At 40.8% G+C, this 19,556-nt stretch overlaps 1 protein-coding gene across 1 annotated transcript in view; it reads left to right on the top strand.

Moving 5' to 3' along the window:
- CEP135 (centrosomal protein 135) overlaps window positions 1-19,556 on the top strand; it is a 434,096-nt gene that overhangs the window by 106,533 nt on the left and 308,007 nt on the right. Inside the window, exons 7-10 of the mRNA XM_086962622.1 lie at window positions 1,867-1,995; window positions 3,416-3,631; window positions 7,197-7,262; window positions 17,061-17,211. Coding sequence (XP_086818748.1) covers window positions 1,867-1,995; window positions 3,416-3,631; window positions 7,197-7,262; window positions 17,061-17,211 — 562 coding nt within the window. The remainder of the gene's footprint in view (window positions 1-1,866; window positions 1,996-3,415; window positions 3,632-7,196; window positions 7,263-17,060; window positions 17,212-19,556) is intronic.

Raw genomic sequence — 19,556 nt, 5'->3', positions numbered from 1 at the left:
GGCTGAGCCAGCGGGCCTAGGACGGTCCGACTGCTCAAGTTGTAATTGGCAGGTCGTACCGCCGGTGCCTCAGTGGCTGTATCTGCCACTGCCACCCCACCATGAGCCTGGTGGTCCTTGGACCACCTGACTCGTAATGAGGCCCTAAGAGTTTCTATAGCTTTAGAAGGAGGATGAAAATCAAGCCTTGTTAAAGATACCACTCTTAGGAGCAATACTCACTCTTCAGAGGCTCGAGGAGATCAGAGATGCACAATTAAATCAAGGAGAGATTGTAAGGACCTTCAGTAAAGTTTAGCACCTGAAACTTCAAAAGGTTAATTCTAATAGAAATAATGGGAAGATTGAGTTAAGAAATGATATACTAACAAAAGAAAGGTAGCTGCGAAACAGACCAAGAATGCCTTGCAGAAAGAGACTTCATTTGACAAAAGTGCCATGGGTGTTCAAGCAGTGCCAAACAGTGCAGCCAAAGTAACAATATTCCGGCAAGCCTTCAAGCATCTACTGAAGACAGTGAAACTAAATAAATAATATCTCCATGTTGAAAACCCTGATGGACATTTGGGTGAACCAGATAAAGTCTTTGACACTGAACTTCAGATTAAAGGAGCCTGTGTGCTAGCGAATGCATTTGGCTTTTTTGACACTATCGTATACAAAATAAAAAGGTCTTGCTGCCCGCCCATTGCTTTCCTATTTGTGGGCTGCACGTCACTCTTCTTCACAGCCTCCTTAATTGGCCATTGCAGTCACAACATCATTTCCAATCATTTCTGAGGAACAGGGAATAAGCACAGATTAATTCAAGTTAATCTGTGTCCGTCTGCTGTTTTCAATGGGACTGAGGTACTATTTCTTTCCCCTCCTCACTCCCCCCTGCCTGCTGCTCCCTCCATAGCGCTTGCGCTATTTTCTTGTTTTATTTAACGTATCCCCTCCCCGTTTCTTCTCATCTCGTTCATCTTTTTAATTCCACTCCTACCCGCCCCGTCTCTTCAGTTTTGACCGGAAAATCTCTCTGTAGCGGTCACAGCTGGCTACTTAATTCCACTTTTTAAAATCATATTGTTATCCTCCCGTTAGGCCCCCCCACAGAGTGTGTTTCTCTTGCGTACCTCTTTCCACCCTCTGTGTCGCTCCCTCCCTCGTTGTGTTGCTTGTCTCACGTACTGAACTTCCCTCCTTTCTTGTTGCCTGCCCTCATCCCCTCCTATCATCTGTTGTCCGTGTAGGCATCCCTGACTCACCTTCCTGCTAGTAATAAAAACAGACTCTGGCAAACAAATAAGTCTTGCCTATGCGAGATTTATTGTCTTTGTCAGTGTTTGATTGCACATGTTGAACAGCGTTTCTGCTGTGCAACATGACTGAACGTAAAGAAAAAAATAGCGTTTTTATTTTCTACTTTTAGCCATGCTTTACACCAGCAGCGCTGCTGTTCAAAATGGCTAAAACAAAAGCCAATAGAGCTCGCATAGGTGAGACATTGGCTTTGCAAATGCTTGTTTAAGCTCTAACAGTTGTAAATCCTAATTATCACTTATGGTATAAAACAGACTGATTAAGAAGAACATGGTTTATTTTAGATTACTACTTGCTTCCTCTGGTGCGCATTAGCCTTATGATACTTTTATTTTTAAAGATGTCTTTTTGATGCAATAATTGGTTGATTTATATCACTGTTGGTCCATTTTTTCTGCTTCAAATTGCAATACACATGAGTTTTGCTCATTAAATATATTGAGGTTGAGAAACAAAATTTTTGTTATTGTGATAACTTGCTAAAAAATATATTACCTTAGATTTGTAAATATAATAGATGGAAACTAATTAACATATGTAGACATATACATACATTTAAAGATTGACCTGCGAGACCGAGAGATTCAGCGTTTGGGACTAGCACTGGATGGTGGTCGCTCTCATGATGTCATCTCTCTGGAAGCAAGACACAGAAGTAATGAGAAACTTGTCGCGCATTTGAATCTGCAGGTAAGGACTGATAAATGCTGTCTGTCCAGCTGCATATTTGTAGTGTTTCTTACCATATGTCAGTTAATACAAAATTACTTCCATAGTCTTTGCTCAAAGTGGAAAAACGAAGTTGTATACACTTGGAGTTCTGATAGTCATTATAACATTCTCTGTCCAAGAAAGCTAGATCCATGTCTGATTTTCAGGCTAACCAGTGACTATCTATTAGAGTTCCAGAATACTTAGGTACTTTGTGATTGCAATATCTGAGGGTTTGCCACCGTGGAGCACATTTATGCAATGTAAAAAAGCCATTTTACAATCTAAAATTATTTCCAATTCCCATAAAGGCTCTTGCCACTCATTTTTGAATCATAGTTATGAGGTCACATGCAAGTGGCAATTCCCTCATATATGTCGCAAACTATTGCTCAGTTTACATCACCCGAATTGGGGTAGTAGCTGAGATGCAAAAATGTTATCAGATGTCCTGAGTACTGCAGGCAGTGGTACAGGACACCATTGCATGCCATTGTCGATGTTTTCCACATTTTGTTTTTATAGCCACACTTGTCCCTTTATGGAACACAATCGATGTAAAAAGAAATTCATATAAAGAGAGTATGAATGCAGGAATGGAGGTCTGATGTCCTTTGTAGGGGATCTAAAAATGCCTCCTTCCTCAATATTATTCATGAGGCAGGCGACTCTACAAGTGTGAATACGCATTTTGCAACGTGTCTAACTGGTTCATCGGTCACAATGCAGATTTAAGTCCTGTTAATAAACCAGTCGGTGTGCAATTTGCTCCTAGTGGTTTATGAACTAGGCTTCGAATATTAAGCTCATAGTTCCTTAGCCGGAATCTGGACTTTGTTCAAGCTGAGGGATGTTGTACTTTTGTGCTATGATTAAAATGCTGAAGACTCCTGAGTGTGGACCCATGTGTTTTATTTCTAGACCAGTCTGCTCGACAGCATCAATAAAGGGTCCTTTCATTTTTTCAATAGACCTAATCTAAAATTAAAACAAACCGTGATGTGGTAGGAGCGTGGTGTATTTTTGAGTAGATAATATTTTTTTATTTAGTTGCCTCAATTACTGTAAGGAACATTTATGTTTGCATTTGGATGCAGTTGGGCTTGGCATCCATTTTTGTTTAACAAAGTTTCCTGTTTTTAAAGTATTTTTCTGGTATGGAGATAATAAGTTGAAAGTAGTGAATGTTGCTGAATCATACATTATGATCACACCAGTTGGCATTTCCCCTTGGTCACTGAATGCAAGTAAAGAATAATAAACTGTTAATGATGTTAAGCATTTCATCAACACATTTCAGATGTGGTGTATAATATTTAATAAAAACTGTAGTATGAATGTGAAAGTACTACATTTAATATTATCAAATTCTATTTTTCATCACAATATATTGTTCCAGGTCGAATATCTTCAACAAGCAAATCAAGACCTTGAGAAAAGAGTGAGCGAGCTTCTCGAAACAAGGCAAACTGTAACGAGTGAAGTTGCCAATTTGAGCACCAAGAATGAAGAATTGTGTAAGGAACTGACAGAGATAGACCAGCTTGCGCAGCAGCTAGAACGCGACAAAGAAATTGTGCTTGAGACTGCAGATGCAGAAATTGAGGAAGCCAAGGTAATAAAAAAGTTATAGAAAAACAACCTTAAAAAAGCACTATTCAAAATAGTTATCAGAATTTTTTGCAGAAGTAGGTTTAGTAAAGCGAGCCAAAGATTCATTTCCCCCGGAAATGGTCATTGGCAGTGTTGGGGAAAACATTCCGTTTTTACTTTTTGAGAATTCATAAAGTTTAATGATTACTGTATTTGCACACATACATTTAATCTTAAAAACGTGTTTAGTAAATGAGCAAATAGGGTCTAAGAGCGTTTCAAGCAAACTGACGTAACCAAGCTCTACCTCACAATCAAAAAACAATGTCACTATCATTTTTTATGCTCTTAATGCAATCCTAGGTAAAAACATTACAAAATGCAATCATCCATGTCTTTGACAGTGACATTTTCTTCACCTATAACAGTTATCTATATTTGGTAGTTCTTGTGATGTTTTCTCTGCTTCCTATACTGTTGGCCATTAAAGTCACATGGGAATTTCAGACAGATATATCTAACTGTCCAGATAGTAATCTCAAGATCATAGATGCTACCAGTTACCTGCTAGTGGTCTATTGATCATCCACTGCTCCATCATTTTGATACTCTACATAGAACCCTTTAGAGCCTTATAAGCTACATTGGTACCAAGATCCATCAATATACCAGTGACTTACAAATCGGCTTGAACGTCTTAGCCTCATACAACATAGAACAACTTCAGACATAACTAATACTCATACAGAACCAGAAGTCAAGTGCCTGTCTACATGCAAACCAAACCCCCTTCTTTCTGAACATCAACAGACAGAATACATACACACAATTATTTTCTGATCTGAAATCTGATGGATTCAGATTTTAGCTTGACATTGTCTCCTTAAAGAAACATATTCAGAACAACCCAGAAACCATTTTATGTTATCTCTCTGGTAAAGCCCTCTCTTTAAGAAGCCAACTTCATAACCACAATCCACGTCTTGCTGCCTAATCACCAAAATAAATTAACTTTCCTGCATGCTTACATCCTGCTTATAAACTGTTGCCTGCTGAAGGGTTCCCTACACACCACCACCTGTCTCATCCAAGGACTAGAAAAATTAAACTACCTCATGATCACCCTGCACTGGCTGCCTCTTGAAGGATTCATCTGCAAAATCTGCTATATCACTAACATAGAATTAAGAACCAACATGGCTCCAAACCAAGAAGTGAAAACAGAGAAAACCCATGAGCCAAGCTTTCTCAAGTCTGGTTCACACATTTGCTTCTACAATTCATAAAGAAACTAAAGACCCAACTCTCTAAGTAACCCTCAACAAAAATCCTTACAGTTCCTCCAGCAACCAGAGTCCCCACATGCTGCCCTTCACTGTCTTGACTTCCTCTGTACTCACCCATGCTTTATTCCTAAATGCAATGTATTGCTGTGTACAGTACTCTATTGCTTCCTAGCTAGGCACTGGAAATAGGACTATCCGTGTAAACATTACAGATGCAGCAATAGCACCTCTATTGTAATGCTTAGGTCAGAGTTTCCATGGAATAGCCTTTTATTGTTATACCAATAACTCTGAGGCCGTTCAACAAATCTACAGAATACTTTCTAAAAGAAGTGCAGCCAGTTTGGGTTCATTGTGACAAGTTTCTTGCACGTCCATCAAGCATGGCCCTAAGAATAAAGGAGGTTGCAAAAGTGAAATTTCTCACTTTAACTCCCATAGCATTCTTTGCTCCACAGTACATAGACAATGGTTGAACTGTACTAGCCAAACTTGTATTTCAAATAGAACTTGAAGAGGTTACGTTTCAGTTATATCTGTACCATTCATTCACGGACCCTCCATGGATCTTCTGATCTATGGAGGCGTTGCAACTTCAATTCATAGAATAAAGACACTCAGTTGGATTAGGGACTTCTTTCTCCTGTCACCCATTGTGAAATCTGGCTAGTTGTCACAGGAAAAATTGCTATAGCTACCACCGGTACCCAATGCTGTGCACGTACACCTTGTTGGGCAGAATAAAAAGAAAAATGGCATGGGGTGCAGGGTGAGCCTACCCTGACCCTCAGGCTCATGTGGGAGGGCCACATAAAGGAAAGATTTGTGTCACTGGATTCACAAATTCTGGATTCTCCTAAGGCCCCAAGATATGGGAATTCAGTGCCAGGTCTGCGAATCCTAAAAAATAATTGAAAAAAAGTATTCAGTGCATTATGGCTTCTCTCGGGTGTTGGGAGCAAGGCCTGCCACCAACTCCTGGTGCACTGGGTAGAAGGAGTGGCGCAGCATGGGATGGCCATCCTTGGCAGGATGAGTTCAGTCCCTGTGCCCTATCCCTCCTGTGCATGGCCAAAGTCCATGCCCAGTGGGGGCTGGCTGCCCATGGTTGGTTGAACACAGGGAGCTTAGCATTTGATATATGATCACAAAACGTTAAAAAAAAACAACGGATAAAAACGAAGTTTAAGTTATGGTTAATTTTGCTTTTAATTCGTGAACAAACATTTTAGACAAATTTAAAAATGTACTGAAAGAAACATGTATAAATTAGAGTTATGGTTGCCATTTACAACCAAAAGAGCACTGAAAAGTTACAGGTAGGCCCACAGTCCATAACTCGCACTACAGATATGCACAACATAACTTGTAAATCAAATGCAGTACTTATGAACTCACAATATTTATCCCAGCAAGAATACCTAAAACCACAAAGTAATTAAATAGCAGTAAATTCTCAATCCAATAAAAAATGCTTCATTCATTCTTATCTCTTTCATAGTGTTAAGGTTTACATGATTTGTAATATTGTCTGTGAAATTACTTACAACATTTGTAATTGCATGTGCCGAAGGTGAGATCATGAGTACTCAATCTGGTGTAAGGGTTATATTTTGCTTGTCTGGTGTGTCAGTTATGTATATTAAATAACGTTCTCTGTTTTTACTGATAAATACCGATAGAAAGCCAGAAGTTTTCCAGTCTGTATTTATTTTTAAATATGTGTGGATATGGAAAATAGGTTTTCCAATCATGAGTGACAAGTCAATGGCTGTGTAAATTGAACTGTAGGGAAGTTACACAATAAAAATTATTTTCTAATTCAACTTAAATACCTGATACAGTACAGCTGTTTAACCTTAGTATAACTGGCAAATGTTAGTGATTTTTTAAAATCTCCACCATAACTCCATTTTAACAGTGTTTTTTCAATGACTTTCTGAGATTATTTTAAAACGTATGCTAATGAGTTGTAACTATCACTAGAAATAACTTCACGTTAAGGTTTGTTTTTTCATTAAAATATTTTTACAATATCAGAAGACTTATTGAGTGTTTCTGAAGACTTTTAATTCCTCCCTTGGCCTACTGAGTTTGTTTTTAGGCATTTAAATCTAATAGTCCGTTCGGTCTGTGTAGCCATTCCTTGAATTAAAAGTGAGAAATGAATGTGGCAAAAGCCAAATGCTTAGTACCACCACAGCAGAAACGTACCCTGTTGAAAATAATCCGTTTTAAACATCAAGGCATTGTTGATCCAGACAGACTGATGCAGTTTGTTCTTTTTCTTTCTTTTTACAGAATGAAATAAAGAGACAATACAGTGAAATACAAAATCTCAAAGACTCTATATCAGTGCTGACATCCGTAAGTACTGTGTACTCGAAATGAATTATTTTTGTATTATGCCAACATTTTTAGTTATTCAGTAATCGTGCTCCCATACAAGCCACATATTATTAAAGCCCTAATTACAAACCTAAGTAAAACTTGCAAATATTAGCGATTTTTGGATTTCTGTTCTCAACTATAACTCTATTTTATGTGTGGGACATGTATTCTTAGGGATGAAATGTGCATGCTAACAAATTTGTACGGTGACCTGTAAGATTATTTCCACATTTGTTTCTGGAGACTCGCTCACTGGTAGAGTAACCGCGGGGTATGTTTCATTGTAGTTTACAGGACGTCCAAATGTTTATTCACTTCTTTTTGATATACGCAGGTTTTTTACACCCTGCTATTATTTGAGAAAATGTCTCCCCAGAGCATTTTAGAATTGTAAATGAAGAAATTCCAAGTGAGAATAGATGGCAAGTATTGAGTCCTTTGATGTTTGGCCCAAGTTCATTACACTTGGATGGCACTCATCAACCCTCCTCATATCTAGTCTAGGGGCTGTTGATGATAGGCAGTGTTTTTTCTTGTGAAGCCAAGGCGTGTTTATTTTCTGTATATTGATTTTTGGGATCATTCATAGCGCACACCACAGTTGCATCTTGATGCTTAAATAGTAAGTATATGATATAGTGAAACCTGAATCTAAGCAGTCTATTCACCGATTGCATTGTTTAGCATGTAAATTATTTCCAATCATGTACTGCAAAATGTTTTTCACAAACGTATATGCAGAGATCTCTGCCAGCGTGGCACAGGTAGGTACACGTTCTTTTGTAGTAAATGTGGGAGGGTCTAGTGGGAGTGGCTAAAAATGTATTATACACTAAAATGCTAGTGAGGGTTTTTTTAAATGATGATAAAAACGAAGAATTTTAAATTAATATATTTTAATAACTTAAAACATTTACATTGATGAGTTAACATGGTGTAAGCTTTTATTAGTTCTTGATTATTAATAATTACTTAAAATTAGTTTACATTTTTATTTTGCTTTAGAATATTTTACTTGTTTAAAAAATAATTAATAAACTTTAATTATTTATTCCCATAGGAGTATCTTTGCCCCTTTCTTGTGATATTTCGGCTGAGTTGTTATATCACAATTTCGTATTCTTGAGTCAGCAGACACTGTAAGAAAAAAGAAAAATTCCTAGGCCGGAAAAGAAAATTGCCACGTAAACAAAATGTAGCAAAACATTTTCTTTTCATTCTCTTCTTTTAAACTTCTATGCAGAAAATCCATACTCTTTAGTTCTTCATGCTATACTCTTTATTGGGTTGATGTGGCTGCACACAGGACAAGATCTATCTAAATGATACCCACACATCGTAAAACACAAAAATGGGAGGGCTGCCTTTCTTTTCACTCTGTGATTCCTTCTTTATGTACAGCCACCTGTGGGGGTTTCTAGAGCTGGTTTTGCCGCAAGGACGAACCATCGGTGGCTGAGGATTTGTGGAATGGGTTGTGCCTGTGACTCAGGCTTACATCTGTGATGACCAACAGAGGGTCGAGGCCTGCTCTTCCAACAGATGATTTAAGAGATGCCTGGCCGCTGTACTGACCCCATTGCTTCAACCATGTTAGTTGTAGGCGAGAGCTTTGAAGTTGCATGAGACTGGCCGTGCATCCCATAATCTACTGGTGACAAAGGGCACCAATGCACTGCAACAATGCCTTGTTTTGACCGCATATGATGCACTTTTCTCTTGTGTGGACTTTGTGGCTATGGAGGGAGACAACCTAGGAAGAGCTCTCTGGAAGGAGTGACTGGGAAAATCTGAACCTGTTGACGTCAGATTGCAGAGTGAAGGTGGAGATCTGGACACAAGTAACAATATGGTACACAGATAAAACAAAAGAGAGAAATGTTATTTCTTTTTGTCCTTCCACATATGAAGAATGGAGCCCATGATGGTGTGGAGAGGATATAGTGGAGGGTGACCTGAGGACGGGATGAGACGCTAACACAACTTCGGAGACGATGCTACTTTAGATTTTGAGGACAGAGAACACACACTAGAGCAATGGAGGCCCGACTGGAAGTCAGCTGTGTTATATATTCAAGTGCAGTTGCTGCAAAGTCCAACTGCCTTGATGCTTTCAAGCTAATTATGAAATAGAGTATAGGTTCAGATTAAACGATTGCCTGCTCTATGACTATTGCCATCACCTTACATAAATGTGCCTCGAAGCATCGCATTGGATTTCCTGGAGGCGTACTGTTTCCCTAATGGATATGCGGCTTGATGGTGAAAGGATGTTCGGTAAGAAAAAACAAAAAACATATTTTTGGGACTCTTCAACAACACCCTGTTGAAGGCACGGTGCTTGGGACTGGTCTCATCCAGCTAAACCATTCCTTCAGCTGTATAGTCGCTTTCACTGTTTCACGAGATGCCAGGCTCTTCCGGCATCAGCAACCTTCGCAGCTGGTTCATGCCCACTAGCAATTGTTCCCCTTCTGTAGATGGAGGGGTGGGGTCCTATATAGTGCCTCTGGGTCTTATAAACATTCCTCAACACCATAAAGTTGGCTATGGTGACAGCCACCCTCAGATGGTGAGGAATCCACCACAGATTACCTTAGTTCACTTTGCCCAGGATTGTGTTGCTCTTTTTTCGTCATGCTCAAGGTTTATTTTTGTGCCCCATTTCACCTTCTTATTTAGTCTTTCTTCATATTTCTTCCTTCACTATTTGAGGAATTTTTTGGATTCCTTATCCGCTGACTATAACACTTGGTCATGTGGCTGCTTCATAACCCACTCAAGAGTGCCAGCTGATTAAGTCTACTCTATAGTCTAGTTCTCCACTCTATAGTAGTCAATACTTAGTTACTACATTTATTTTGACCTGGTCCTGATAATTACTATGCACAGGTTTTCTCAATTTGTGCCTTAATTTGTCTCGGTCTTACCAAAATGTAGTTGCTCTTATTTTAGATTTAGTCAGCCTATTCATTGCCGTAGTTCATGTCCATGGTTAGTCTCTCTTTGCTTTTAATCTCTTTTCATGCGCCGTATAGCAGGAGCCTATTTATATGCAATGGAAAATGGGTGAACATGTATTCCTAGGAACCAGGGCATATACTCGCAAAACTAAAGTGGTTCCCTCTGAAATATTTTAGCAATATGCAAATGTAGAAGGCAGTCTTATTGCACTGTGTTAATCATTCAAAATGTATGCAGTTTCCAATATTTATCCATGAACAGGAACATGACCACAAATGATTAAATACAGCAACGTTTTTTAAACTCTGAATATGTTTTAGTGGATGTCCAGTGTGATATGAAATGCATTGGATTCAGTATGGTGCAGCAAAACCTGGTAAGTTGGTGGTGTTGTGCTCAAGTGACCCATGTGTGAGAATGTAACCACCTGAGGTGTCAAACATGAAAACAAAAGGCGAGTTAAGGGTGGGCTATGTTCTTCTGTCACAGGATGGTATATGAGATTACATCCAATTGCTGTGTTCCTGCGCAGGTAATGAAAACAGTCCCTAATCCAATATTATTGTCATTGCTTCACCCCCTTTAAACATATTTAGTGAGGCCTTCATAAAAGCGAAGATGAGAGTCAGCCTAATAAGCAAACCATTTCTTAAAGGTTAAAAGCCTAGTCCAAAAGATCTGCTTCTTAAAGAGTAAGCCTGCTCAGGTGGAATAGCAGTCAGTGACTCTATATTAACCAATATGATGCACAAGTCCATCACAGTATCACATGGTAAGTAAATAATAACTATACTGAACTTCGCCTAGGCTTACACTCCAACAGAAGAGAAACTGTAAGCTTTCTTTTATGTGTAGTATGTGTATTTGTTGTCATAGAAGCTTGACATTACTGTGTGTCTTCAAGACAGACACAAAGTGAGGGCTAACAGTGGTGGCAGCACTATGATGACTGGTTACCACTTAGTGTAAGGATAGGTGTAATTATGAGCAGTAATTATATACTTACCTTGTGATGTAGTGGTAGGTTATGTAGTGGGTGTAATAGATCTTTAGGGAAGACATGGCTTGGCAGTTCGGGCTGGACTGTTCCCATGAGGCACAGGGTCAGACTGATTTTCATATAGCCATGTCTGAACTGGGGTTGCTGAGTGAGCTAAAGAATGGTGATGGATTAAACCCAGATCAGTTGACTGGGGGTGAGTGTTTGATTTGCTCAAACGCTCCGTCCATCATCCCCTTTTGTATCGCTTTGTTCGCCCTAAGTTGGCAGGGTATGCTCAGACGTGAGTCCCTTGCTCACTTGGCCACTGGATTCAAGATAGCCTGGCTGATGAGGATTATGAATCCGAAACCGGTCCGAGGATGATTGTTTCCGGTCCAGGGAAGACATGGCTTGGCAGTTCGGGCTGGACTGTTCCCATGAGGCACAGGGTCAGACTGATTTGCATATGGCCATGTCTGAAAAGTGGTGGCTGAGTGAGCTAAAGAATGGTGATGGATTAAACCCAGATCAGTTGACTGGGGGTGAGCGTTTGATTTGCTCAAACGCTCCGTCCATCATCCCCTTTTGTATCGCTTTAACACAGGCTAGGCTGATAGTGTGCCGGGAGAGAAAAATCTTACGTATTATCAACACTTTCTTGAAATAAATTCTGGGTCTCCACTGTACCCTTGCCAAGCTAGGTATTTAAACTTAGGAGCAGATATTACTGAGGCTTCTCTTTGCCAGATTCTCAATCAGTTCTGGCCTTATTCCCACATGAAGGTCGTAATTAAGCTGCTGCTTATAAACTAACAGCTGACTAAAGTATTGAGTAACCAAGGTAAAAAAACAGGGTATTTTACATGAGCCAATGGGACTCAAACAGTTCTGATATCAGTGCTTGATGACATCTGTGGAGTCTTAGATTCTTGCAGTTTGGCACTGATTCTGTTGTAACTTTATGCCATGTAGACACCACAATCATTTTACTAGGAGTCCTTGACTTCATTGAAAGGGAATTATGGATTTAGGGCCTGTTGTGCTCCGAATCCTATTAAGAAATCCTAAATTGCATGATCACCGATTTGCAATTTTTGATTTCTTATTCAAAATTTACTAAATTGGATTCAGTGGAAGTTGATGCAATTTACACCCCGACTTTAACCGAATGCATTAGGCATGGAGGCCTTCGGGGGTCAGCAGACGCCATCTCTGTGATTGCTTTTAAATAAAGCAATCTTTTTTTTTTTTTTATGCACCCCAGTTTTCCAATAGGAAAATGGGATGCGTTTAAGAAAGAAAATGAGCTCAACTTGTTACTTTCAATCAGTTGCATCCGAGGTACGCACCCTGCTCTGGAATAGTGGTACACCCTGAATCGCCTTTGCCAAGCTTACAAAAAGCTGGTACAATGTGGCATCGCCCTGCTCGCCATCAGATCCTACTATTGGGCCTTACAATTAGTGGTCCTTAATCATTGGACGCATTGACCCATTACAGACCCTGCCTATAGGATGGACAGGCATAATATGTTTCCAGGTACTTACTTGAGGCCGCTATATGGTGGGACAAAACACGCGCCCAGACACACCCTAACATCCACCATTGTTTCCCTCTGTCACAAGGCAACAGCAGCTTTAGGCTGGAAAGGTAAAATCACGCAAGTTACTCCGTTGCTTGAAGTCTTTTCAACTGGGTGTACTGTCAAAACAGCCAGAGTTCGACAAATGGGATTTGGTTGGTGACATGTGGGCGGAGGGTGAGGGCCATCCCGTTTAGCGACCTACAGAAAGACTATCAATTGCAAGGGGGGAAACCTTTCACTACCTTCAAGTTCGCAACGCTTTACATGAAGCAATAGGGGTTCTGTCCTGCCGGCCTCCTTCCCCATGGAAGATCGACTACTGAACAATTACCTTCCAGAAAAAGCCATCTCATTGACCTACTGTAAAATCTTTATTAACACGCCTGACGTTCAAGATAGTCTACGTACTAAATGGATGGACGATGTAGGGGACATAACTGACGAAGACTGGAGGAAGGCCTTGGCTTCACCCCGGGAGGTGGCGATCGGTCTTGTTTCAAGCTGATACTACTTAAACTTCTCCACAGGGCATATTACACTTTCTCAGTGCTCGTTAAGATGGGGATTCATGGTTCCCCAGCCTGTCCCCGAGGTTGTGGTCATACCAGTCCCTATCTACACCAATGGTGGGATGCCCTTTCCTTTAAAAAATACTGGGGAAAGATTGTCTCTGCTCTGTCCCGGGTTTGCCATACTCCTATTGAAGTTCGTCCCCAGCTTTGTCTACTAAATATTTGGGATGCCACAGATTAGTCAAGAACACAGAGACTATGGGTTTCGTTGGGTTGCATGGTGGCAAAGCGCAATGTTGCCAGAACATGGAAGGGAGTGGCTAAGCCACGTCATACTATCTGGAAAATCGATATGGACTGGTGTATGCAGGCAGAGGGTTGTCTATGAGAGCAGGGTATGCCCACGTAAATGGACAAAAATATGGGGCCTATGGAACGATCATAGAGGTCTACCATATACCCCTTTCAGTGATGCTTTACCAATGTCTTCTGATCATGAGACTCTGTAAAAATGTTAATGAATGATGAGACCTACTAAGTGGATGATTGTGATAATGACCCAATGTACCGACTTGTCTTTTACTGCTTTTTAGTATTGACAGTATTGTAATTCCTTATCACTGCACCTTACTGCACTTGTTTTGGTTTGTATTGTTTTATGTTGTTTTCTTTTCAATAAAAAAGATTTTTAAGAAAAAAAGAGTTGAGACCACAACCTACTCGTAAAAATGTTTTTAGTGACATTCACAAGGGATAGGGGGTCCAGTGGGGGGCCCTTCACGTTTGTCAATGGTAAAATATTAATGTTGTGTGACCCAGTTTTGGTCCTTCAATATTAATACAAAAGCTAAAGAATTGGTATTTGGAATGGACGCCCTTTGCACGCCCTTTGCACGCCCCTTCCAAATGCAGGTTCTGTATATCATTCTGAAACCCAAATTGCAATTAGGTAACATGTTACTGAACCTCAATTTCAGTTTTTGTGCATTTAAAAAAGCCATTTTGAGGTCACAAATTCTAAAATTTGACCTTTGCTACCGTAAATTTGATTTCTACAATAGGACCTTAGTCCTTGATTAGCTCTTCATCTTTTTTCAGTCGAGAGAAAGCTGTTTGCCTTCTACATTTTCCTTTGAGTTTCTATGTAGTAAACAGCGGGGTGCCACACAGCTCTTCTTCGCACCGTGCTCACTTTTAGCATAATGAGGTTCCACTGCTACATTCCTTTGGATTCACATTTTATTGCTATTGCACCGATTACACTCTGATGGAATTTTCTGGTTCTTGGAGGGTTCTCTTCCATCTAGTCAGAATCTTGGTGTCTTAATCTGTGGCCTCCCTACCAGACCTGTATCCACTTTGTGCAATTTACGGTTCTGGTGCTACAAGGCGTCCTTTCAGTCCACAAGTTAATAAAGTAACATGTGTTGCCTTCATCTTATTCGCATACATGAGAATATTATTGCAAAGCTTCCCAATCAGAGGAGGAAAACTGTAGTTCACTCAGTCATGACTTCTACCCTTTGGGCTTGCAGCAGAGTAGAGGTTACATTTCCAAACCCCCTGCCTCTGTCACCGGACCATATATGAGAAAAGTTCAGTCTTTATTAAGTCAAACCCATCAATATAACTCTCCTCTATTCCTCATGTGGTCCTTTTCCTCAGTGTCCTAGGAGGGACTAAACCTCTCCTTAATGAGCCCTTTTTCATAACCAGAACACCCATTCTATGTAACAGACCTCTTCGTAAACTGGGTTTGTCTCGAAAAATATACCAGAACAAGAAATATATAAGATGTTCACTCCTTACTTGTGTTCCTCCCCGTACCTCCTTTCTTAGGGATGTTTCTGTGCTCTGTTCACCTAAAATAGAGAACATACTTATTAGATTATGTAAAAAGTGTCTTGAAGTCAAAAATACACAGTAGAAATTGTGGAGATTATATTTATGAATATATGGAGAATGTTAACATTCAAATGAAACTCATCTCACTGAACCTGAACATTTAGATTCTTAAAGAGTATGGGTTTTGCCAGACACAAAGAAACAAAAATAATTTTCCTAGTTAAAAGTCAACTAAAGTCCTGATCAAAATGTAAACTTGCCTACAGTCCATGGAAAGTACAGGTCGCTTAACATTCTGGAAGGACAGAGGTAAGACCACTGGAATGGTATCAACTGGCCCGCCTATGTGCATTGAGCTCACTGTTACCAAAAGTTCTTGATTGCTAGGCTTGAAACCCAGTACAACCTAGAGGGGAAATGTTAGATCAAAGGCAGGTGTGGAAAAGACATTCTGGCAGTAACCATGTTGATGTATTTTCTACCAGCAAACCAGACATCTACAGGTTCCCTAAGCGATGGTTTCAGATGTAGGCAATATACAAGTTGCCATATCCATGTCCACTGATTGCACAAAGACAACTTGGAAACAAACCACAATATTGTTCAACATTCTCCATGTCCTCCATAGGAGATTTAGAAGTAGGATCACCGGGTGTGGGTATAGCTTAGCTTTAGAAGTGATATTGGTCGGATGCCAAACCCTCAAGATGTACAAGTAAACACACTTATACCCCGATACCAGCTTGTGGTACCCTCTGGGTGTACTGCCTGACTAGCAGAGACTGGTGAATGCCAGCAAAATACATAGCATTTTCAGTTGAATCTCAGATTATCGACTCCACTGAAGAAAAATCAGAAGAAGGCCAGAAAAAGCTTAACAGAGGCAAAGTGACACTACTTTCCCACCCCTCTGAGAACATGTGTTCCTACATCTGTACATTCTCAGTGAAATGTCGAAATAAAATGTAATACTTCTGAAAAGGGTTTGCGAAAACTGGGAAAGAAGGCCTCATTCTGACATCCTACTAAACTGAGAGCTATTTATGAAGTATGGTGCAGATGTACACTCAATTTGACCCTAATTTTAGGTTTGAGGGTGCTGGAAAAAACCTCAGGATGACAAGGTTATGCCTTGAAGAGTGGAAGATGACTTAAGTGATCCTTAATTGGTTGAAGTTTGCAATTGATGTTCCTCTGCAAATTAAGGGGTAGATAATATTGCTTACCTACTAGGTGCTCCCTCCATTCTATCCCATTCCAAAGTAGGTTTGAACAGACTGCGTAATGCTATTTGTTCTTACTTTATCCACTGTGCATTACTCCTCAGACTTAGACGACTGATGTGGTGCAGAATATTGTTCTTGAAGGGCGATGATTCTGTATTCTTTATTAAATTCTGAAAAATACAGAACATTCAGTAAGACAGCTTTATTTCTGAATGCACTTGATACATGTGCAGAATTTTGTGTTAAGGCCTGGTAAGTTTGTCCTGTTCAGTTTCTTTCCTCTGATATTGGTGAAACTAGTTGAATCATAGATACATCTGTCATTTATACCACTATGTAGCCTTAATACTGGCAGCAATCAACAGTGCTATTGTTATGCATTATTTTAGTGAAAACGAGAAGTATAGTTTGTTTGTTATATAATATTTAGCGGATATGTGACCTTGGTGCAACAATTTTGTAATCCCATATTGAAATATATGTACTGAACTACATTATGTCTTGAACACGTACTTGGGGATTTCTGATTCAACTTTCTATCACCTTACTACCGATAACATTGTCTCATTAAATAGTTCAAAAGTTTAATGGATTTAATTTTGACCAAGACTTTCAAACTTACGCTTTGTGGTTTAACATCCATGGCACTTGCTGTTTTAGGAGTTGTCTAAAAGTCAGGAGGAAAGACATAGACTATCTGAAGAAATGTTTGAAAAAAATGAGGAAAACCAAAAGCTTGAATCAATGTTGAATCACATTGAGAAAGAGAAGCATAGACTTTCAAAGAAAACTGAAAGACTGGCATCCACAGGTAAATGTATAGTTTGTTGGTATGTATCCTTCAATATGTTCGAAGGCACATAAAAGAGAAGCAGTAGTTTGCAATTATCTGGCCTACTTTTCATTTATTGTTTGTGCTCTGATCAGATCCACCTATAAACATGTCAGTCATGAGGGTCCTTTGTTCCTGGCATCATCTAAAATAATGATTTACGAGATGATGCACTCAATTTATTCACCTCATCACTTGCAGGTACATTCAGAAAAATCCTAAAAATGAATCTGTGGTTGGTAATGCCCAGGGTATAGAAATGTTTTCACTTCAAAATGTGCTATATAAATGCCCATATTCATTCAGTCATGTGAATTGACCTGGAGACAACCTTTACACTCATCTACTACCACTTACTGCACAGAGCACAGCTTCGAGCACCTCAGATGTCATATGGCGCCTTGTAAATCCGAGGATAATGTTGTACTGCGAAAGTCAGGGACTGAGTGAGTTAAGTTAAACAGTCTTGTAGAGCTTACAGCTGCCCAACAACTAGGTTCCTGTAGCTGACAGACGCAGTTAAAGAATGTAAACAGAAAATTATCAGAAAAGGTGGGTTTTAGTTGCTTCCTAAAACTTAACAAATAATTATGTGACTTGAGCTGAACAGGAAGAGTGTCCATAATTTGGCGATGAGGTAGGCAAATGAGCGAACTCCTCTTGATCTCTTGATTCTGGGGAAGTCAAGAAGGGAGATGTCGTTTGATCTCAGTGCTCTGGGAGCTGTTTGTGGGTTAAAGAGTTGCTGAAGGACCTGTGTGCCTGGTGAGTATTTTAACCTATGAGCAATGTATAGGGACTTGAATTCTATTCTTTTTTCTGATCGCCAGCCAGTGAAGTTGCGCAAGCGCTGGGAGTGCAGAGTTCATTTTAGGCACACCTAGTAAGGCTCATGCTGCTGGGTTTTGAGTGACCTGTAATTTTTTTTACATAAGTTGGGCTACCCAGATACAAGGAATAGCCATAGTCCAGGTGTGAAAGAATTATGCCACGGACCACATTACTCCGACACTCCAGAGGAAACCATTTAAGTGTTTTCCAAAGGGATCTTAGCAGCCTGAAGCACGTGTCTGCCAGCTTCTTCGCCTGGGAAACTATGGTCAGATCTTCAAGGCTCCTAACCTCAAGTTTAGGAATAGGGGGCTCTTTGTGCTACAGTCTAGTAGCTGGGAGTGGGCGGAGCTAGGGGGCCGGAGGAAGAGGCGGAGTGGAGACAGGAAAGGGACAGATAGAGTAGGGACAGGTACGCAGAAAGAAGCAAGGAATAAAGCTCCTTTAAAGATAATCACTTGTCTGTCATTATTCCAGTCACGACGTGACAACTGGCGACGAGAGTGGGATGGGTGTATTCACCACCCACTGAACCCTGCAGGAGCGTCCTGTCCCAAGCAGCATCAGAAAAGAGAAGTGCTGCTGCGAAGGGTGAGACTGCCGCCTGAATCGAGAGGCCAGCAGCAGATGACACCATTCCCCAGTCAGGCGACTGTGTGGAGCTCAAGAGGAACCGACACAACAAGCGGCGGGGCGCTTGAGAAGAGAAGCGCCCGATCGCGCCAAAAACGCGACTCACGCCTGATGCGTGCAAGTCGGCAAGCGCGGAAAGAGCAGAGGTCGGGAGCTCACCCCGACTCTGCCTGCCACCACAAGTCACGAAGGAGTGCCCACTGATGTCGTTTGGTGCCCCCAGGAAGGTCCTACTGACCAGCGCTATCGAGTGCCCGAAAGACAGCTCGAACGCTTCACGACATCGGGATCTCACCCCCGATGTGTGAGGTCTAGCAGGGTGTTGCCGAGTGAGCGCGGGACCCAGAAGAGCAAGGTGGGAGCCCACCCCAACCTTACCTGAACGTGGCAGATGTGGGAGTGTGGAGACCTGGAGAGCGCTGCCTCTGAGACCGGCTGCCGGTGAGTGCTGTTGAACTGGCCCGGGTTAGAATAAACAGAGAGGAAGTCTCATATGCATTGAGATTCCAGTGACGGCGGCCATCTTGGAGTCAGGCAGCCATAAGGACAGATTCTATGTGGAAATTAGAGGCGGCCATTTTGAGGTCAGGCAGTGTCAGACATTGATAAAGAAACCTTGGTACATGCAAAAACAAGCACTGATACCTACAAAACAAGCATTGGCCGATATAAGATTTGTGATGAAACAAACCCAAGCAAACGCAAGAGGCGTAAGAGACCGAACACAAGCCCATGCAAGGGACGGATAAAGACAACGGTGAGCACAAACCGAAGAGTGCGGAATTGCAGAAGACCCCGGAGAGGGCAGTCCTACAGAAGTACCCGAAGAGGGCAGAACGGCAGAAGACCCGAAGAGGGCA

The sequence above is a fragment of the Lissotriton vulgaris genome, chromosome 3_1 (assembly GCF_964263255.1).
Source record: "Lissotriton vulgaris chromosome 3_1, aLisVul1.2, whole genome shotgun sequence".
Classification (NCBI taxonomy): domain Eukaryota; kingdom Metazoa; phylum Chordata; class Amphibia; order Caudata; family Salamandridae; genus Lissotriton; species Lissotriton vulgaris.
This window is presented reverse-complemented; position numbering and strand designations above follow the sequence as displayed.